Source organism: Eschrichtius robustus, chromosome 3, assembly GCF_028021215.1.
Source record: "Eschrichtius robustus isolate mEscRob2 chromosome 3, mEscRob2.pri, whole genome shotgun sequence".
Lineage (NCBI taxonomy): Eukaryota > Metazoa > Chordata > Mammalia > Artiodactyla > Eschrichtiidae > Eschrichtius > Eschrichtius robustus.
Window position 1 is genome coordinate 10,539,587 of NC_090826.1, and position 18,448 is coordinate 10,558,034.

Genomic DNA, 18,448 nt, shown 5'->3' on the forward strand with positions numbered 1-18,448 from the left:
TAGCCCCAGCACGTAGCACAGTGCTAGACACATGGCGGGCAGGCAAGAAACACTTGTTTGTAATGAATGAGCAAATAAACCCAGCTGCATCCACCCTCTTGGAGCTGGATCTTTTTGGGGGGAGGCTAGACTGGTCGTTTAGGGAAGAGCGAAAAATGGGGTCTGTGTTTACTCATTTGACAGGGACGTAGTGATGAACCCATTTTCCTTCGCCCTCCGCCTTTTATTAAGGGCTGTGGGTTCTTGCAGTAACTTTCGATCGCGCAGAATCCCAAGCCTTTGGCGCGGGCAGACTGGTGGTGGCGAGCCCCGGCGCTGACCGCTGGGGTCCGCGGGGTCCCGTGAGGATGGCGCGCGTCGCGGCCCGTGCGGCCCAGGTCGTCGAGCCCGCGAGAACAGAGGTCGGGGCCCCGGGGCAAACACGCCTCTGAACCACGGCGGCTCGGGTACGGGCCCTCGAGGTGTGTGCGGCCCGGGTCTGGGCCCTCCGGCAGCGGCGCGTTGGCGTCTGCTCAGCCGGGGGTCGCGGCCCTAGACTACCGCGCGGGTAGAGCGGGTCCCCGAGGCCGTGCGGCCGGCGCCAACCGACGTCACTTCCGACCGGAGCCAAGATGGCGGCGGCACGGCCGCGGGCTCCTGGGCCGGCGGAGGGGCGGCGGCGGCTCGGGCGGCGGCTCTCGGCACTGTGAGGCGCGGGGCGCGGCGGGCGCAGGTAAGAGGCGGCCGGGGCGGGTGGCTTCCGGGACGGCGGCGGGCTCGGCGCCGGGACTCCCGTTCCTGCCCGCGAGGAGCGAGGCGGCAGGGGCGACACGCCGGGGACCCGGGCGGGCCAGCGGGCGCGCCCCTTCCGAGGTTCCGGTGTCCCGCGCCCGCGGGGGCCCCGGAACGAGGCGCGTCCCGCCGGCAGCCCGGTGGCGGTCCGGGGTCAGTCCGTCCCGCGACGAGCACCCCGGCCCGGCCTTGGGGCCCGGCGCCGGGAAGTAGTGGGGTCCGCTTTGTCGCTGTTGGTTTGCCGCGCGCCCCGCGGGGAGGACGCGTGTGGGCTGCGGGGCGGCGGCGCCGGGCGGGCGGCTGCGACTCCAGCGGGACCCCGGGCGCCCGCGGGTCCCAGGGCCGTTCCAATTTCAAGTCGTCTTGCTTCTCTTTTTTGTGTTGCAGCCGAACGTGTCTCTCACACTTGCGTTCTGAATTTGTGTCTCGCGTCTTTGTGTTTCCTCAATCCACAAAGTGTGGTTTAAGCCTGGGAGTGTTCTCCCTCGGTAATCCCATCGTAGACCCACCGGTGTTTTTATTTTTAACAGACGTGCAGTTCTCTCTTACTCATTTTGTTACCAAAGATACCCACGAACCTGTTTTTTGATGGTTTCAAGTGAGACACGAAGTAGACCAAACAGGTCAGCGTCTTTCGCACACCTCCGTGGTTGCTCCCGACCCACACGTGAACCGCTGAACCGGGAATAACCCCACATCGACCCGGGAAGCCCACGTTCCCTCAACTACGCAGCTGTAATTTCCCCAGAGAGGACACGCATGCTGACCCCTCATCTTCCGTTCAGCGTTGCGTTGGGGTTTTGGTTTTATTTCAGAGGTGGAACGCCGTTTGGTGAATCCCAGTTAAGTCTTTAAATCCCTCTAATCAAGACACTAAAAAGGTCCTACCCAGAAGGCGATTAAAATGTTTCTTAAAGTTTTTGTTTACTACAGAAAAGCAACCACCGTGTTTAACAAACGGAACCTTTCAGTGATTCTCTTAAGATGCCAGACTTCATCTCCGTTTGATCAGTTGTGTGCAAGTATTGGGGAAATGTAGGCCTTTAAACGTTGGTTGTTTTTGTTTTTTTAACATGTTATGAAATGTGCTGTACAAATATTGAGGAGGGGGAACTGAGAGACATATCGTATGTTCCTTTTTAGTAGGGTCTTGCTTTTGAGATGGCATGCAGCTGCCCCTTCATTCTCCAGAAGCTAACTTACACTCATTTGCCCACATTCTTTTACATGTAGAATCTCAGTGTAGCCTTGAGAGGACCTTTAAAGATCGTCCGACTCCCTCATTTCAAGCAATGGAAACTGAGATTGAAATTCATAGTGGGACTAACATTTGTTCACAGCTTCTGGTATTCCAGAGCTCTTTTTACACATCTTTTTTGGTTTGGTTTAAATAAGTTAATACATTTGAAGTGGTTAGAAAAGTGCCAGGCACGTAATCATAACGCTCAATAGAGGTTCGCTTTTGTTGATTCTGAAGGTGGTTTCTTTCATTGAAAAGTTGGCACATTCACATTGGTTTTTTCTCATTTTGTGGCCAGTTCCTGAAACAATTCGGTATAAATTTGTAATAATGTATTGATATTCGTTTTGTAAGTACAAAATGTAACAAAAGATTCTCACTGTAGGACAATTTGAGAATGGAGAAAAACACAAAGAAGGAATAGAAATCAGCCATTCCCTTCCCACTCCTCAGATAACCACTGTGAACATTTTGGCAGACGTCCTCCCCCTTCCTGTCTCTCTTGGTGTGCATGAGTGTATTTCTTTCCTTGTATATATTTATTCACTTCTATATATTTACGTTTTCTACAGTATTGATATCATATATACTCTTTGTCTTCCCTTATGATATTGTGAGCATATATCCAAGCCACTGAATCTTCTTCAATATGATTTTTAATGGCCATGTCATATATGCACTGGCCATAATTTATTTATCAATTCTGTATTGATCAGTAAGGTTTCTATAGCCTGAGATTTTCTTTTCGTTAAGATTTGTTTAAAAGGTTTTTCTATTGTGAATTTTAAAGTTCTGTCATCTTTTAAGATACGTGAGAATGTAAGTTCTGTTTTTTAGCCTCTAAACACGCATTTTTCCTGCCAATGCAGTTTTAAGAAATAGCACTCCATTTCAGCTCCCTTTTATTCTCCTCCCTCAGCCGGGTCTGTGCAGTTACATACATATATCTGCACGAATATTCTTTTGATGATTATTTTACGTTAGATGTTTATTTATTCATGGGACTGTTTCTTTAAGCTGCCCATCTCTTTTCAAGTTCCAGATCTGATTTACAAACCTTTTGAGTCCTGTTAAATCATAGACTTTCCGGGATGGAAAGCACCTTGGGTTATTTACTATTTTCATGTCTTCTGACTTGCTTTTCATGCTATTTTTAATCCCCATGCAGAAGAAAAAAAGCCTGTGGGCTGCACTAGAAAACTCCACAGTGGGGACTGAAAAGGGAGTAGGTGGACAGCAGGGGAAAATTGTCAAGCTTGCGTGGCAATGTGTAGATCCAGGGAGTTTCCAAATGATGGGGATGTTGCCCGACAGAGACTGCTACTGACGCTGCTGACGTGTGTCCGGGGCTGTGCCCTCTGCCTGGAGCGCCTCAGTTACGCTGTGCTCCTCCCAGCACTTGGTGAGAGGTCTGGGGTCCTGTTCCGGCTCTTTACTTTTGAAGTTAGTTGCTTATAGTTAGAGCCGATGAAATCATCTGAAGGCAGTACTTAGGTTCCACTAAAGCAGGGTTTCTTGGCCTCAACATGGTTGGCTTTGGGGTTGGGTAATTTGTGTGGGCTGACCTGTACCTTGTAGGACGTTTGGCAGCACCCCTAACCTCTACCCCCCCAGATGCCAGTGGCACCTCCGCCAGGTGTGACAGTCGACAGAGTCTCCAGGCGTTACCAGATGTCCGTCCCTTGGGGGGGCAAAATCGCCCCAGTTCACAGCCACTGCATTAAAGGAAGGTCCATCAGACTGGGTGGTTAAATCATTGAAGCGGTTTATGGGATCTCTGTAGTCACAGAACTGGAAGAATATACTATTCAACGCATGGTTAACCTCAAGTCCCCACTGAAGCCAGGGAATGAACCTACTGCGGAAGTTCTTTCCTGAGTTTGGTTTTATGACTTTGTTGAACGGTCACTTTCAGAAATTTTGCTTTGGCGTCCCTTTCGTGGCAAGAGGTAAAGCAACGTGAGGTAACCTGGAAACTACGGAGGAGTTTTCATGACATAGGATCAGTGTTCCCAGTATGTAGGTTAAATTATTAGGAATTTTAAATAAATTTGCATAGAGTTGATACCTGGTGAATAATTTAAGCTTGTGGTCTGTTATACTGAATAACGCGGAAACAATGGTCTTTTCTCCTAGAAAATGAGACTTAGTGAAGCAACCCCTTAAAAACTGATGATAGAAGTCTAGTTTTTCTAGAATCTTTCTTTTTTTAAACCACCAGTTCAGGGTTATGCACTGAAAGTGATAAATTTGTCCTGAAGAAATAAAGTTTACTTTTGAAGTGCTTACTAACTTTATTACTTTATAATTTAGAGATAGGTTATTGATCTTTATGGCAAACATGCAACTTCCCCTGGGGAAAAAAAGTATAAGTTGTCAAATCTTTATTTGAATTATTTAAAAGAACAGATAGTATAGACTGAAATTTTATCATGGCATAAGTAATATTTAATCAGTAGTAATAGTAATAATAATAATAATGAGTAATTTAGAACTTAACAGATAAATAAAGCAGAAAGAAAGAGACGTACTCTTGGACTGCATTTGGTAATGGGGTGGTTTTCTGAATTACAGAATATCTGAATGTACAGAATCACATTCATGCACTGGGATGAATGCATGTGTCATTTAAATATTCTTTCTTAAAGAGAATGCCTTTCATTCCCCACCCTGGCTTCCCTGAAGCATGTATTAGAGTTATTGTATGTAATAAATCTGGTTCATTTGGAGTGAATTATACTTATAATATTTTTCTCAGTACTATATAATATTTATTCTTAGGGTCTTGGTTCACGTCATCTACTCTGTTTTCATTTATTAGTCCTTTGGAACATGCAATAAAGGAGGTTTCATTGAATACTTATATATTTGCCAGCCATTTTGGTGAAAAACGTATTTTGTAGCTCTTGCAATAAATCATATGATAGGCTTTGCTTTGGAAGAGCTAAATTACTTCTTGGCACAGTTTGCCTGAAATGTGGAAAGCTAAGTGCAACTGTTAGTTTGATTACGGTGGACAGCATGTCTGGAAATTGGCGAAACTTACAGATTTTACATGTGCGTATGAGTAGTTCCACTAAGACTTCATTAAACTCTGGTGGGAAAATTCTGTGGCATTTTCAAATAATTTAAATGATGCCATCAGTGTTTGAAAAGAATTGTGAGAATCACCAAACCCTTATATACCAGTATGAATTCTGCACATTTCATAAGACCTTATTAAGGCAGTGTAAATTAGGCATAAATTGGAGTATCAGTATAAAAACGAGATTCTAAATGTTTCCCATTCCGTGAGTCTTATTTTAGGGACTTTGCCGTAATTCTGAAAGGCCTAATTTTGAAGTACATCTAAAAGTAGGAATTTTAAAAAGAAGGACTCTTGGAATGAATTTAGATTCTTCATTGTGAAGGTCTGTTACCTCTGTTAGAGGTTATTGAGCAGGTCAGGTCACTTGTTTTGGGAGATAAATATTGTATCAGTGCAATTCCCTGGTAATTTATTTGAGCGCTACCTCGATATACAGGGTAAACTGTCTCACAGATCAAGTGCAGGGACTTCGTTGTTTCTGGCAGTGGTAGGGGTAGGACAGTCATCCTCTCTCTCTTCTTCCTGTTTGAAAAGTGTGGACAGTGATTATTTCTGTCTTTTCCTGGGATGTTTTAAGAAGAATAGGTGAATATGAGCAATTTGAGATACTTTAGGTTCCTCAGAAACATTAATAGCGTTTTTCTTAGATACCTGTTTAATGTAATAGGTATTGAGGGATAACATGGCACAGTTATTTTCAAGAGAAACACTTCCAAGTTACCTCTGAGTCCTAAAGGTTTTTGGCCTATCCCATCCTCCCCCTGCTGAACATGGTGGAGGGGCGACTCTTTTTCCTAGTTTTTCCCACGCCTTGCACCAAGCCCAGTCCTTCATCTTCTACTCTTCTCTCTGGATATTTTTTCTCTTGGCGATTTCCTCTGTCCCTAGGCACCCCCTTGTGGCTGAAGACTTCTCAATCTCTGTCCCCCACCTTGAAGGCAGTCTGTGGTGGGACTTTTTTCCCCTGTTTGATGGATGCAGCTTCCCCTGAATGTCTGGCCTCTCCTCGGAGTCTCTAAAATGGAGCTCACCACCTTCCACTTAAATACCATCCCTACTGCTGGCTGCCCTGTCTTTAAAATATACACATTCTTCTTGTCAGTCACATTCCGGATTTTGAACTCATCTTCACCATCTCTTTTTACCTCCTGTTCAGTTAGAAAACACATTCTGTTCATTCTTCCTCTGCAGGGCTAGTCATATTTTTTGTTTCTTTTCAGCTATCATCTGTGTTTCAAACCTTTATCGCTCATCATCCAGATTCTTAACCGGCTTGCCTGGCCCCAGTCTTTCTGGCTGCCCTTTCGTCTCCTGCCTCCTCACTCTTTCCTATCAATTTAACCTTCCTAAACTGTTAGGCATTGCTTTGTTTGTGGCCCTTCTCAGTCAGAAACTCCTCTGGGGCACGTTGCCCACCCTAGGTGGCTGAAGCTGCCTTGCTGATGGGCAGTTCTGAAAGCAGGCTCTTTCCCTGGCCGCCTGCCTGCGTACGTTCACCGGCTCTGCTTTTAAGTAATCCCTCTTCGGTCTTTCTCTGAAGACCCTCAGGGCCTGTGGAGTGGGTCAGGAGGGAGGCTGGTGGATAATAACTCCTCCCTCACTACCTGGGGAACGTTACCCACAGGCCAAGTTTACTTTTAACCTGGCACTTAAACGCCCCTGGAACTATCCCATGTAGCCTATCACTGCTCTGCACACACCCTCACTTGAGTGGCACTGGCTGGCTTACTATAGCAGATGGCACCGAGGGCTTGTCTCTCATCCTCTGTATCATACATGGGGGGCGGGCATTCCTCTTTACCTTGAAACGAGAACCACGAATAATTTATTTTGAGGAAGCATCCTTCCCTTTAAACAACAAAAATTCATGTGTGTGCAGAGCTTCTTAAACTGTAGAGCAGTACACAGACATTGCTCTGCAAACAGTAGGTGTTGCTGTTATTTTAAAATGCTCTTGAGAACAGGAATAGTTACATATTTAGAGGATAGGCTCCAAACCTCAGTTTTATTTAAAGTAGAAGAGTCACTCCCTACCAAAATAATAATAAACTCTTGGGAGAAGACCCCTAGAATCTTGTGGTGATTGTGAGCCCGGCATCTTAGTGAAATATAGTTTAAGTTGTCACTTTATCTGGTGTAACTTGTGATTTTGCTCTATGTTATTCACTTACGAATTTCGGAAGCCTCCTTGTCATTTATGTGTAGTTTGTGGAGGGTGAGTTTTCCTATGTATTTTATCGTGTAGGAAAAACCAAAAAAGCCCTGAGCAGCCACTTGCAAGGTGACTGTATTAACGCTCAGAAAGTGAGAAAGTGCATACTTGAGAGCCGGGACAAGAGCCTCACGTTACTGAAGCCTTCTTCCCTTTTAAAGGAGATTCAGAAGTATTTTGGGGGTTCTTGAAAATCTCTCAATTTTAAATGTTTAATCACATAAGTAACATCTGCTTTGGCAACTCCAGTAGAAGAAAAATAACTCAAAGGGGTCAGTTGAGAACTCATTTTATTTTGGGAATTGTGAAGTGAACTATCATGGGGCATCTTGCTTTTAGAAAATTTGTGTTTGATTTGGAAGCTTGGCATTTGAGTGTTAGGAAAGAATCGACTTAATTTTCCTTTTATAATAATTTAAAGTTTTTACACATCTAACATAGGGAAAATGTTAGAAAAGTATCATTTCATAGGAACTTCTTTGAGTTTAATGCTGTTTTGTAGATTATACAGTCAACAGTTGGTTCAGCTGTCCTTTTCTGGGGAGAGATGGGAGTTGTGATAATGATCTTGAATCTGTGCAGTTCTCATCAGACAGCAGGGACTGGCTGGAAAGATGGAAAAATGGAAAGCATTTGTAGAATTACCGTAGAAACCCTAAACAAAACCTGAAATTTTTGATGTAATAAATTAAACGTTCAGCGTAATATAATGACATAGATGTATACATTTAGTCAAAAGAATAGGGAGAGCGTATAATAGTAGCCATCCATAAGATCACCAGGTAAATGATAAATAATCAGCAATTGCTATACATTTATTGCTAAGCTAGCTCTTTATTAGTGGATGCTTGGAGCAGTGTTTTTTGAAAAATTTCCTTTTAATTTTTTTTTTTGTTTTCAGGTGAAGGAGAGATATTCTAGGGGAAGAAAAATACCCTGAAGTGCCATAATCTAAATTTGGATTTACAGTACTCTCCTAGTTTATCTGCTGGTCTCTTATTTAACATTCTATTGTGGTGTTGTTTAACTTAGATGTTTCAAACAAAAACTCTAATCAACCTCGTTGTCTCACTGGAGCTTTGTGGCTCTGAAGCCATTCAGAACAGCGGACCTTCTGGTTTTCCCCTCAGTTCTGTGGAAACTGTGTTGTCAATATCGAATTCTCTCACCTGGAGTAAATTCTCTAAACTCTGCTTCCTTATTTAGGTTGGTGTCAGGACACTGCTCTATGAATTTGGGGAATCAGGCTCTGGGATATTTGTCTGTGGTATTCTGGGCCTCATTGAGGAAACCAGTTTATTGAAATGGGAGAAATCACTGGTTTATTTGTGAGCATCCAGTTGTCTTTGTATCTCTTAATATACACTTTAGGTGGGGAAATTCCTCTGTGTGATATGCTTTGTTATAGCATTGCCTTTTGCCTTGGGTGGAAATCATTCTAGAGGGTAAGAAACACGAGCCGTTTAAAGCAGTAAGAGTTCATATTCTCTGATTTACCAAAGAATGACCAAATCTTTGCCGTATTCTCAGTCTCTTTACACACACACACACACACACACACACACACACACACACAGAGACTCCTTATGCTGAAAATGATAAACATACCAGTTTTGATTTTTTCCACTTTAGCTTATTTAATTTGGTGATATAGTCTGCTTTTTAAAAGGAAAGTTGGGGGTATATTTTTCAGTGTGAAACTGGATGTTCTGGATGATTATTCTTGTGAAATTTATATATTATTTCAGAAAAGGAAAATGAATGATTTTTTCACTTAGCAAATTCCTAGGCAGATTCAGTATTTATGAATTATGTGCTTCTGCTTAATCCAACGAATAGATGCTAAAAGTTTTCATATTGATAGCTAGAGTTTATAGATTGTAACTTGGTGATTCCATTCTTCTGGTAGGAATTATGAATGGTAGTTTTTTATAGTGAGTACATCAGCTGTGTTTGTTAATAAAAACTGTGTTTGAGAAGTTGGCGTAATTTAGATATTTTGATTATTTTTCTAGAAGTTTCTGGATTGCAAGAATCTTTTGGTTGAGAAAGCTGAGATCAGCATTAAACACTGTAAATCTACCAGTGTTAAGCACTGTAAATCTACTCCGCAAAAAGCTTAATCATCTCTGTGTTTACTACAATGATATTCATTTACGATGAGAGATCTACTTTATGTAGTGATTAGTTTTAGAATAATTTTTCTTCTGTAGGTCATAAACTTTCCAAGACTCCTTTTACAAAGTGATATTTTTAAAACTTTTTTTTGGCATCTAGTTCATTTTTCAGTGTATTTATGATTTAAAAACTTTTGATACAGTCATGCTAGTTCTCTTATTTCTGTTTTACTCTTTGTCCGTAAGCTATGTGTTGCTTCCTGAATCTTAAAAGTTAGTTTCTTCTGAGTCTTGATGTTACAATGTGGGATTTTTTTGTAATCTAAGAGTATAATTATAATATTAGTGACCGCTAAGTGAATGTTGCAAATTTGATTATCTTCCAAATAGCCCAAAAGATCTAAACTGATTCAAAAGAATAATTGTAAAGTAATTATCAGTAACTTATAGGTGAATATGCGAATCAAATAATTATTTTCCTAATTCTTTCCCTTTCCTCCCAGACTTAAACTAATCTTAAAGAATCTGCTATTGCTTTTTCTTTAAAGGTTTTTCATATAGTTTTGTAGGCTTCACAAGTCTGCAAAGGACAGATACGACAGGTTGACGTGTTAGACGTATTGCATTAATGTTAGTTTGTGTCTATCTTTTTTTTAATCTGCCTTATCTCAGAGGATGGGTGATAGAGGTATGGCTGGGGCTGCAGAGCCGGTCTGACCCTGGGACTGCATATTTCTATGGGGTTTCCTGCATATTTCTAGATTTTCTGGTCTCTGGCCTCCATGTCAGATGACAGCAGCTTAACAGTTGCTGAGGTTGTCTTGACTTTCTAAGGGACTGGCATTTGAATAAAGACCCTAATTATTTTATTGTTGCTGTATTCATACTGATCGTGTATAATCAAATCATCTTTATGATATTATTAAGCTAAATATTTGTAATGAAGATTTGCCCTAGAAATTGAAAGCAGTATCTTGAAAAGTTAAGTACGTGTATATTATTAAAACCTTGGATCTGTAAAATCAAGATCAAGCTCTTAGTTTTGTAAGAGTGTATGCTGTTAGTAAAGTATAGTTGGTGATAGAAATTCACATGCTCTAAATTTGTATATCTGTCTAATATACTTTATCTGAAAAACGTCAACAGGTAGAATAGAAGGGAAATGTAGACATACTAAAGAAGATTTGGTCAGGCATAGAAATCCAAAAAAGAAACTAAGACAGAATCCAGGGTCAGAGAAGTCCTAGGGATTTTAAGATTTTTGTTATTTACCATTGGAAAACTGAAGGCACTTAATTATTAAGCATTTTTTAAAGTTTGATAGAATTATTAAGTTTTGGTGATAGGTGTGGAAAGATTTCTCTCTGCTTCTACACTGATAGGATTGATACTTCAAGTTCTCACATTTGATAAAACTTAGACCTTGAGATATCTGAGTTAGGTAACGGGGTACATAAATCAATGCTATTGAAGTCAACACTGAATATGAAAGGTACGTAGAATTGCCACGCACTTCCACAGGGGTTTTGCAATCCTGGAGGAACCTTAAGGAAGTTATTCCAATGACAGTGTTTAGAATCTATAGTTGCTCTAAAATATATTATCATATTGTAGCTAGTACATGATTACTACAGTTCAGAGGTTCTCCACTGGGAGGGTATCTGGGGATGTGTGTAGGTATTTTTGGCTGTCAGAATGCTCGGAGGGACTGCTGGCATTGATTACGCAGGGCAGTGCTGAGTGGCCTTAATGGAAGGGGGGACGGTCCTGCACAAGAGCTCTCCAGCTCAAAATGCAGTGGTCCTCTGTTGAGAGAGACTGCTAAAGTCTCAGTTCTTTTCTTGTAACATCCCTTGTTTTTAGTATAGTTTAATAAATCTAATTTAAAATATCATTTGAGAAGTCAGTGTCAGATTTGCATTGTTTTTGATTATTGTAAAATATTTTAGATTATATAATTTGACAGTGTTGTGAGTCACGAGGGAGAAAGAAAAAAAAATGAGGGTCTGGTTTTTAGCAATTAGGATTAGAAGTGATGGAGAGGAGGCTCTAAGCATACAGGCTCATTGTGAACCCTTAAAGAAAGAGGTGTTAAGATCCTCTAGTCTGGAAAGAAATGATGGGTGCATTCCTATTTGGACAGAGAGGGAACAGACAGTGTAGAAAGTCAGAGAGAAGATTATTAATATCTGAATTATATTGTAACTTTTTTATTAAGAAAAAGATTCATTGAGATAAATGAAAGACTAAGATGTTTCCATTACTTTAATATTTTAGTTATTCATTTTTAGATGTCACAGTATCTAAGTGGTTTGGTTTGTGCCTGTGAGCCAGCAACTACAAAACGGGAGGAAAAGGAAGGGAAGATGTTTTAAATAAAGAGGGAAAAACAGATGAAAAGCAGATGGAAAGAAGGAGGCAGCATCTCAGAAAATGGCAGCTCCATTCTTCCATGTCCTTAGGATAAAAACCCTGGTGTCATCCTTCACTTCCTTTCTTTTTTTTCATACATAGTATCGAATCTGGCAGCAAATCCTGGGGACTCTATTTTAAAAATAGATCCAGGATCCAATGACTTCTCATATCTCCTCTGCTACCTGGGCCAAGGCACTATCATCTCTTGCCTATATTGGGGCATTAGCCTCCTAAGAGGTCTGCTTGCTTCCACCCTACCCCCTTACAGTCTCTTTTTAAATCTAAGTCACACTAGGTCACTTCTGCCACCTTAAGCCTCCCAGTGGCTTTCCATCTCTGGTTGGAAAAGCTATAGCCATTCTGGTGAACAGCGCTTACCTTGCAAAGCCTGTGCTTAAATCTGCCTCCCCTGTTCCCCTCTCCGCCCTGTACCATCACCTCCTGCACTAGGCCTCTCGTCTACTGTGTACAGTCTTACTCCCTTATGATGCTCCTCCCGCATCCCTTCCTGACTCTCAGCTCTTCTCCTTCCAGCTTTTAGCAGGTGTCCCTTCTCAGTGAGGCCTTCTCTGACCATACTGATGGATTCACAGGCAATGAGATAGAGACAGTTTATAACCCCTGTCTCCCTGTCCTTCCTCTCCACGTGCCTCTCCGTTTTTCTCTAAAGCACTTTCATTATCTGACTTACTGCACATTTTACTTGCTTATTTGTTTCCTGTGGTCTCCTTCCTGAGAGGGCAGGGATCCGTGTGCTCACTGTTCAAAAGCAGAGCCTGGCGCATAGTAGGTCCAAGGTGAGGCAAGAGTAAGAAGCTGGTGAAATATGGTTAAGAAGCCATAGCAGGCACCAAAATTATGAGACTGTGGCGGAGTTACCTTAACTTCCTTGAGTCTGTGTCGTTAGAGACTAACCTTGTGAAAATTGACAGAGCTGATTTATTTGACGGTAGCACAGTGCCTGCCAGTCTTAGAAGAAGCTTCAGAAATGATACCGATGATTCTTGTGAGAAGGAAAAGACAAACCAAAGGAAATGATAAAGCATCTTTCCAAAGATCTGTTTCATTAGAACATTTGCTTTTTTTTTTTTTTAGAACATTTGCTTTTTACTGCAGGTTTTTTCTCAAAGCGAACTCTTCGTGGCCAACGTTAGTAAATCCACCTCTGAAAGTTTAGTGAGAGGGCAGATGAAACCCCTGCCATTTCATTCACTTCTGGGGCCCTAAGGTGTCACACAGGGTCCTCCTGGTGGAATTGTACGGCTGTCAGTAGGCATTTGGTAGAGGGGGTCGGGCGTGCACGCCTCAGGGGCCACTAATCTCATCGCTGTTTGACAAATACACATTTTAAACTTTATAATGATTTCAAGTCTCATAGAAAAGGATGGATTATATTCAATAAAGGATGTATATACTAAGGAAGGACATGTTAAAAATATGTGAGAAAGATGCTTAATGTTAAAATTTAAAGGAATGGACTTCATGGGTTAACCACCAGTTTTCTGAAATTGTATTCACTGAGTATTTACTTCATAAAAGTTTATATTTGTATAGCGCTGAGCTCTCTAACAAATTCCAAGTTATCAAATACATTCCCTGTGCCAGTTATGAATAAAAACCAGTTCAGGTGACCAGGCCCTAGCTTAAATCTAGTGCCTTTGTTAAAGGTGATCCAGGTGAGTGTGGTTAAAGAGCTCAAGGAAAAAAACCCAAAACGATCCATATTAATGAAATGGGGTGAAACGTCAAAGCACTATTCTTTAGGATAGTGGGCAGGCTATCTGCCCAGTGGCAGGTATATTCTCGGGCGAATAATGTCCCTGAATTATACTTTCTTTGGTTTATTAGCAGTTAAAACATGAAGTTACAATGTGAGCAGAGTCTTGTGGGTCTAGGAAGGAAACATAAATATAGGTAAATTCGTGAAGAAATAGAATTATGCTTAATGATGTGTATGTATACATGCTGAAAACAAGAATATTACAGTGGAAGTGCTACTCTCATGATTTTCATATATTATGAATGACATCAAATGACTCCTAAGAGAGAACGTTGCAGAAAGGACCATCTTCATAAGTTATCTAGAGACAGGTACGTCGTTTGCATTTCCAAGAAATGATTTTGTCTTCTTGTTACTACACTATGAATAAATTGAAGAAAAATTTTAAAGGAATAAGTGTAGGTCTTTACAAACAGCTTTTATTAAAACATTGGCATTTTACTTCAAAGTTTTCATTCTTTTCCTGAAAGAGAACTCTCCATGGAAATGTTAGTAAATCCACCTTTCTACTTCAGGAACTTGAAAATAGGGGTCTAATTGTGTTTGTATTCAACACAGTATTGATATAAGTAAAAGAAGAACATTTACATTGCATAATAAGTTACTCAGCACTGCTTTGTGTTTCTGTTAACAAAGCTAATTTATTTCTTCTTAGGGATGATTCAGTTCCAAAGCAAAAATTTGATGTCATTCTAATGAGTCTGCTCTCAATTGTAGAGTACAATGAAGCCTCAGTAAAGAATAGTAAGACATCTATTTTATTGTAGATAATAAATCTGCAAAGTAAGTTCTCAGCATATATTGAAGTTGATCTGGCATGGAGTTGCTTTATGAATAGCCCTTTGAGCAAACTCTACAGTTCTGTATGTAGTTTTAAATCACTGTAAATTTGTAGGCAGGTACATATCACAATTGTCTGTTTTTCTTTTTAGGGCTCATGTAATCAAAGAAGTTTCTTTGTTGTGTGTATCTTTTCAGAACACAACAGGAATTGAAAATGAATCAGGTGAGTTTAAAAATAAGAATTTATACAAATACATTACCTAGATGTTAGACCAGTTCTTGATTTTTAAAAGATAATAACACACACCTTCATTCCTCCCAGATTTTCCTTTCTGTTTCTTAATACCATTCATTAGTTCATCATTTTCATAGTGTGTGTTTGTTCGTGGAGTGTGCATTGTTTTGGCGTGATTTGGCGTTTCTGTGGAACCCTGAGTAGAGGACTCATTCTTAGGGACCTTAGTTCAGACTTTCTTTTTTTACCTTCCCTGCCACACTCTAGTGTTATTTTTTTGTTTTTGTTTTGAAGCTTATTAAGCTTTCATTTTTAGTACTTTTTATTTTGTAATAACGCATTGGTTGCACAGGGAAAATTGGAAGTTATTTTTAGAGACCAAAACTGAATGGAAAACTTTAAGCATTCTGTCCTTGAAAAACCCGTTTAGAATAAAAACAAGAGAGCAGATATTGAAATGTAAGATGTATTTCTCCTTACAGGAGGGTGTGGGATTACCTGGAGATTAAACAATTCTGCTATGGGTATTTCTGTAGCCACAAGGGTGTTCTGATGAGTAGAACCAGTTATGTAGATTTTATATGTTCTAAAGTAGGATTCTTATTTTCTGGTCTTAATATCATTTCACTTGCAGTTATAGAAATGTATGGATATCAGAAACATTCTCTTTTGAAATCTTTATAAAACTTTTTTTTTTAAATATGAAGGACAGAACTTAAAAGTGTGAAGTCTGTAATTTTTGGTGTTTAGCTTAAAACTATCAGGCTTGAAAACATTTTGTACTCTCAATCAACTGAAACTTCGGACATCTTTCTTACCATTTACAGGTGCGTCTAACTGGAGCTCACAACTCCAATTTCATTAAGTGACCAGGTTTAATAATTCAGTCCTGTGTTGGGGTTGAGAGGCGTGAAGTTTTTGGAATGGATTCTTTTGATTTCTTTTCATTACTTTCTTTATCAAAAATTCGTTGATTTTAATGCGGAGGACTATACGTCATAAAAAATGAATCTGGCAAACACATGGGGCACATGGTTGCTATTAGTTTAAAGCTTGCAGATTTACTGACATGCTTTTGAAGGCAAATTATTTTTGAAATGGTGAGATGGGGGAGGGAAAAGAGAACAGAATGGATTGTTCATAGCCATTGTCCATCAAAGTTACGTGCGGATATATGTCGTAGAGTTCATTTATTTTCCTTTTTTAAGATTGAGTCTTAACGCTGACCTGGTCTCCCCATGGACCTTGCTTTCCTACTGCCCCGGAGCTGTTGTTAGAGGAGTCTCGATTCTGGATTGGAACGATGGTGAATGCTTCCAAAGTGGAATCCAAATACTGACATCACTTAGGTTTCATCACTCTTCAACAGCCATTTATTTCAGGTGGCTAACGGTGCTAAGCTAATAGTATTTCATTTCGAATGTGTTTAGACCTGTTTGACACCTCACACTTTCGCTTTAATATTCCATTTATATCAAAAGGACTTGTGTTTGAAGAAAGTCCACATGCCATTCAAAAGAGTCATAGTAATAACCATTTCTTGTTTTGGATCTTTTACAATTTGGTTTTGCTCCTGACAAGTTTTAATATCAGATCTACAGAGGACTGCCTTTGATGCCAAATGCCAAGTATCAGTGGAAAAGTGTCCTCCTATGTTTCTAGTGGCTAGCACATTTCTGATTTGGGTGTCATTTAAATGGTCTGGTAGTAGTGAAACTTTTATTTGGATTATAAAAATTGTCCGCTTTTTATGAGTAAACTTTTCAGCATCATTAGTTATATTTTTATTATTTGAGGAGTATTGGTCCCATGATATTGAGGCCTGATTACTATAGCATGACATACAATCTATGAGTGTTTTTCAACAATTGTCCCAGTGATGTTTAAAAATTAAGAATTGTTTCAGGACACTTCATGTTTTTCCCTCTTGTATTTATTCTTATTTTCAGCCAGTGAAATTGAGCAGTAAGTGCTTGAAAAGCTTCAAAACAACTACACAAAAATTCAGGTATTAAAAAAGTTTTAACTTGAACCAGATTGACTTTTAATTAAAATCTTGATGGTGAGGTTAGGGTTAGATTTTTCTCTCTAGGGACTGATCAGCATTGCTTTGGTGAATTTTAGCTGTCAGATCTGTCTCTTATGATTGGTGTAGTTTCTAAGACAATAGCACAGAATCTTTCATTCATACATGCCTGACAGCTGAGTTTTAGGAACCAAAGGATCCCAGGAGTGAGCATACCATATTGTTTACAAGTGAGTCCTTTAGAAGAAACGGCAGAGTCCAAAGCCTCCTGACATTTTAAACACTGACTGTTGAAGCAGCAGTTTGAACTGCTGTCTTATCAATATGTTCCAAGTCGTGCCTGGTGTGGCTAGCCGGGCTCTCCCTCCACCCTCAGCCCTGGGCTCCACAGAGCTCCAGACCCACGTGCTTTTTGTCCTGCCTTCTTTCTCTTTCTGTCTGTTCTCAGCACTTACCCCTTTCTTACTGTCTCTTATCTTTCTAATTTAGAATCCAGCCTTTGCAGCCACTGTATCTCCTCCCCTCACTCTCCATTTTCTTTTCTTTCCACTTTCAAATTACAGATATCCTTTACTTGCTTCATTGTCATTCCACACCCATCCCTATTAACTTTGAGTTGTTCCGCTATTCTTCTTATCTTTTCCTAGATTTATCTAGGAGAATCCATAACTTTATAAATGGCTGTCTCATGGACAAAGAGTTTAGAATGCTTTACTTTATAGAACATCCAAGGTGAGCAAAGTTCCATAATGCAGATATGCTCTTAGTCGCTTAAAGTAGATGTTCTAGGGTTTAATGCCACTTGCTACGTAGTGAGTGCTTAACTAACATGCCAGGCACTGCAATGCGTATTACATATATATTCTTTCAATTCAGTCTTTTGCAACCACTCTATGAAGAGTAGGTATTATAACTATTTTATGGATGAAGACATTAAGGCCAGAGGCCCGTGATCACTCAAACAGTAAGTGATAGAGCTCTGATTCACTCAGATTCAGTCTGAATCTGATTCTGATTCAGGCCAGTCAGATTCCAAAGCCCAGGGGTTCTTGGTCACCATGCTATACTGCTGTACCAGTCAGGATAAGCTGTGTTATGCTGCACTTACAGACAGGCAGCTCCAAAATCTCAGGGTCTTACACAGCAACCATTTATTTCTTGTTCTTGCTGCACATCCAGTGTGGATCTGCTATTTTAGTTGCTTAAGAACCAAGGATGATGGGGGCTTTGTCTCAGTACATGTTTCTTCTACTTCTGCTTAATTGGCTATAGAGTTACTTCAATGGTTGCATTGAACTTAAAACTCAAGTGGGGAAAGCAGTGCAAACCCATCAGGTGCTTGGGAGGAGAAGAGAACTGTAATATTTAGGTACAGCCCCAGTGATTTTTTTTTCCTGCTTTATTGAGATATAATTGACATATAACATTGTGTAAGTTTAAGCCCTAATGGTTTAATGCTGCTGTCTTGATTACTAACTTATTGAATCACACTTAGTTTTTTTTAAAGAATCTTTATATAACTCAAATTGTTACTAATATATGAAACTTTCTATCAGTGTAGTAGTTTTATGATTGCAGCATCTCTGTATACTGATCAGTCATCTATGGCAGGGGTCCCCAGCCCCTGGGCGGCAGACCGGAATTGGGCCGCACAGCAGGAGGTGAGCGGTGGGCGAGTGAGCGAAGCTTCATCTGCTGCTTCCCATCGCTCACGTTCCCGCCTGGACCGCTCCCCCCACTGCCCCCGTGGAAAAAATTGTCTTCCACGAAACTGGTCCCTG

The 18,448-nt window shown here is 40.6% G+C and overlaps 1 protein-coding gene across 4 annotated transcripts in view; it reads left to right on the plus strand.

Moving 5' to 3' along the window:
* Nucleotides 1-644: 644 nt before the first annotated feature.
* The window catches only part of PRDM2 (PR/SET domain 2), a 119,082-nt gene continuing 101,278 nt past the window's right edge, over nucleotides 645-18,448 (plus strand). For 2 of the 4 annotated variants that reach the window (XM_068538930.1, XM_068538924.1), the window contains exons 1-2: nucleotides 645-712; nucleotides 14,556-14,629. In XM_068538930.1, coding sequence (XP_068395031.1) covers nucleotides 14,621-14,629 — 9 coding nt within the window. In that variant the 5' untranslated portion in view covers nucleotides 645-712; nucleotides 14,556-14,620. The remainder of the gene's footprint in view (nucleotides 713-14,555; nucleotides 14,630-18,448) is intronic. The other 2 variants (XM_068538925.1, XM_068538928.1) reach the window with 2 other exon arrangements.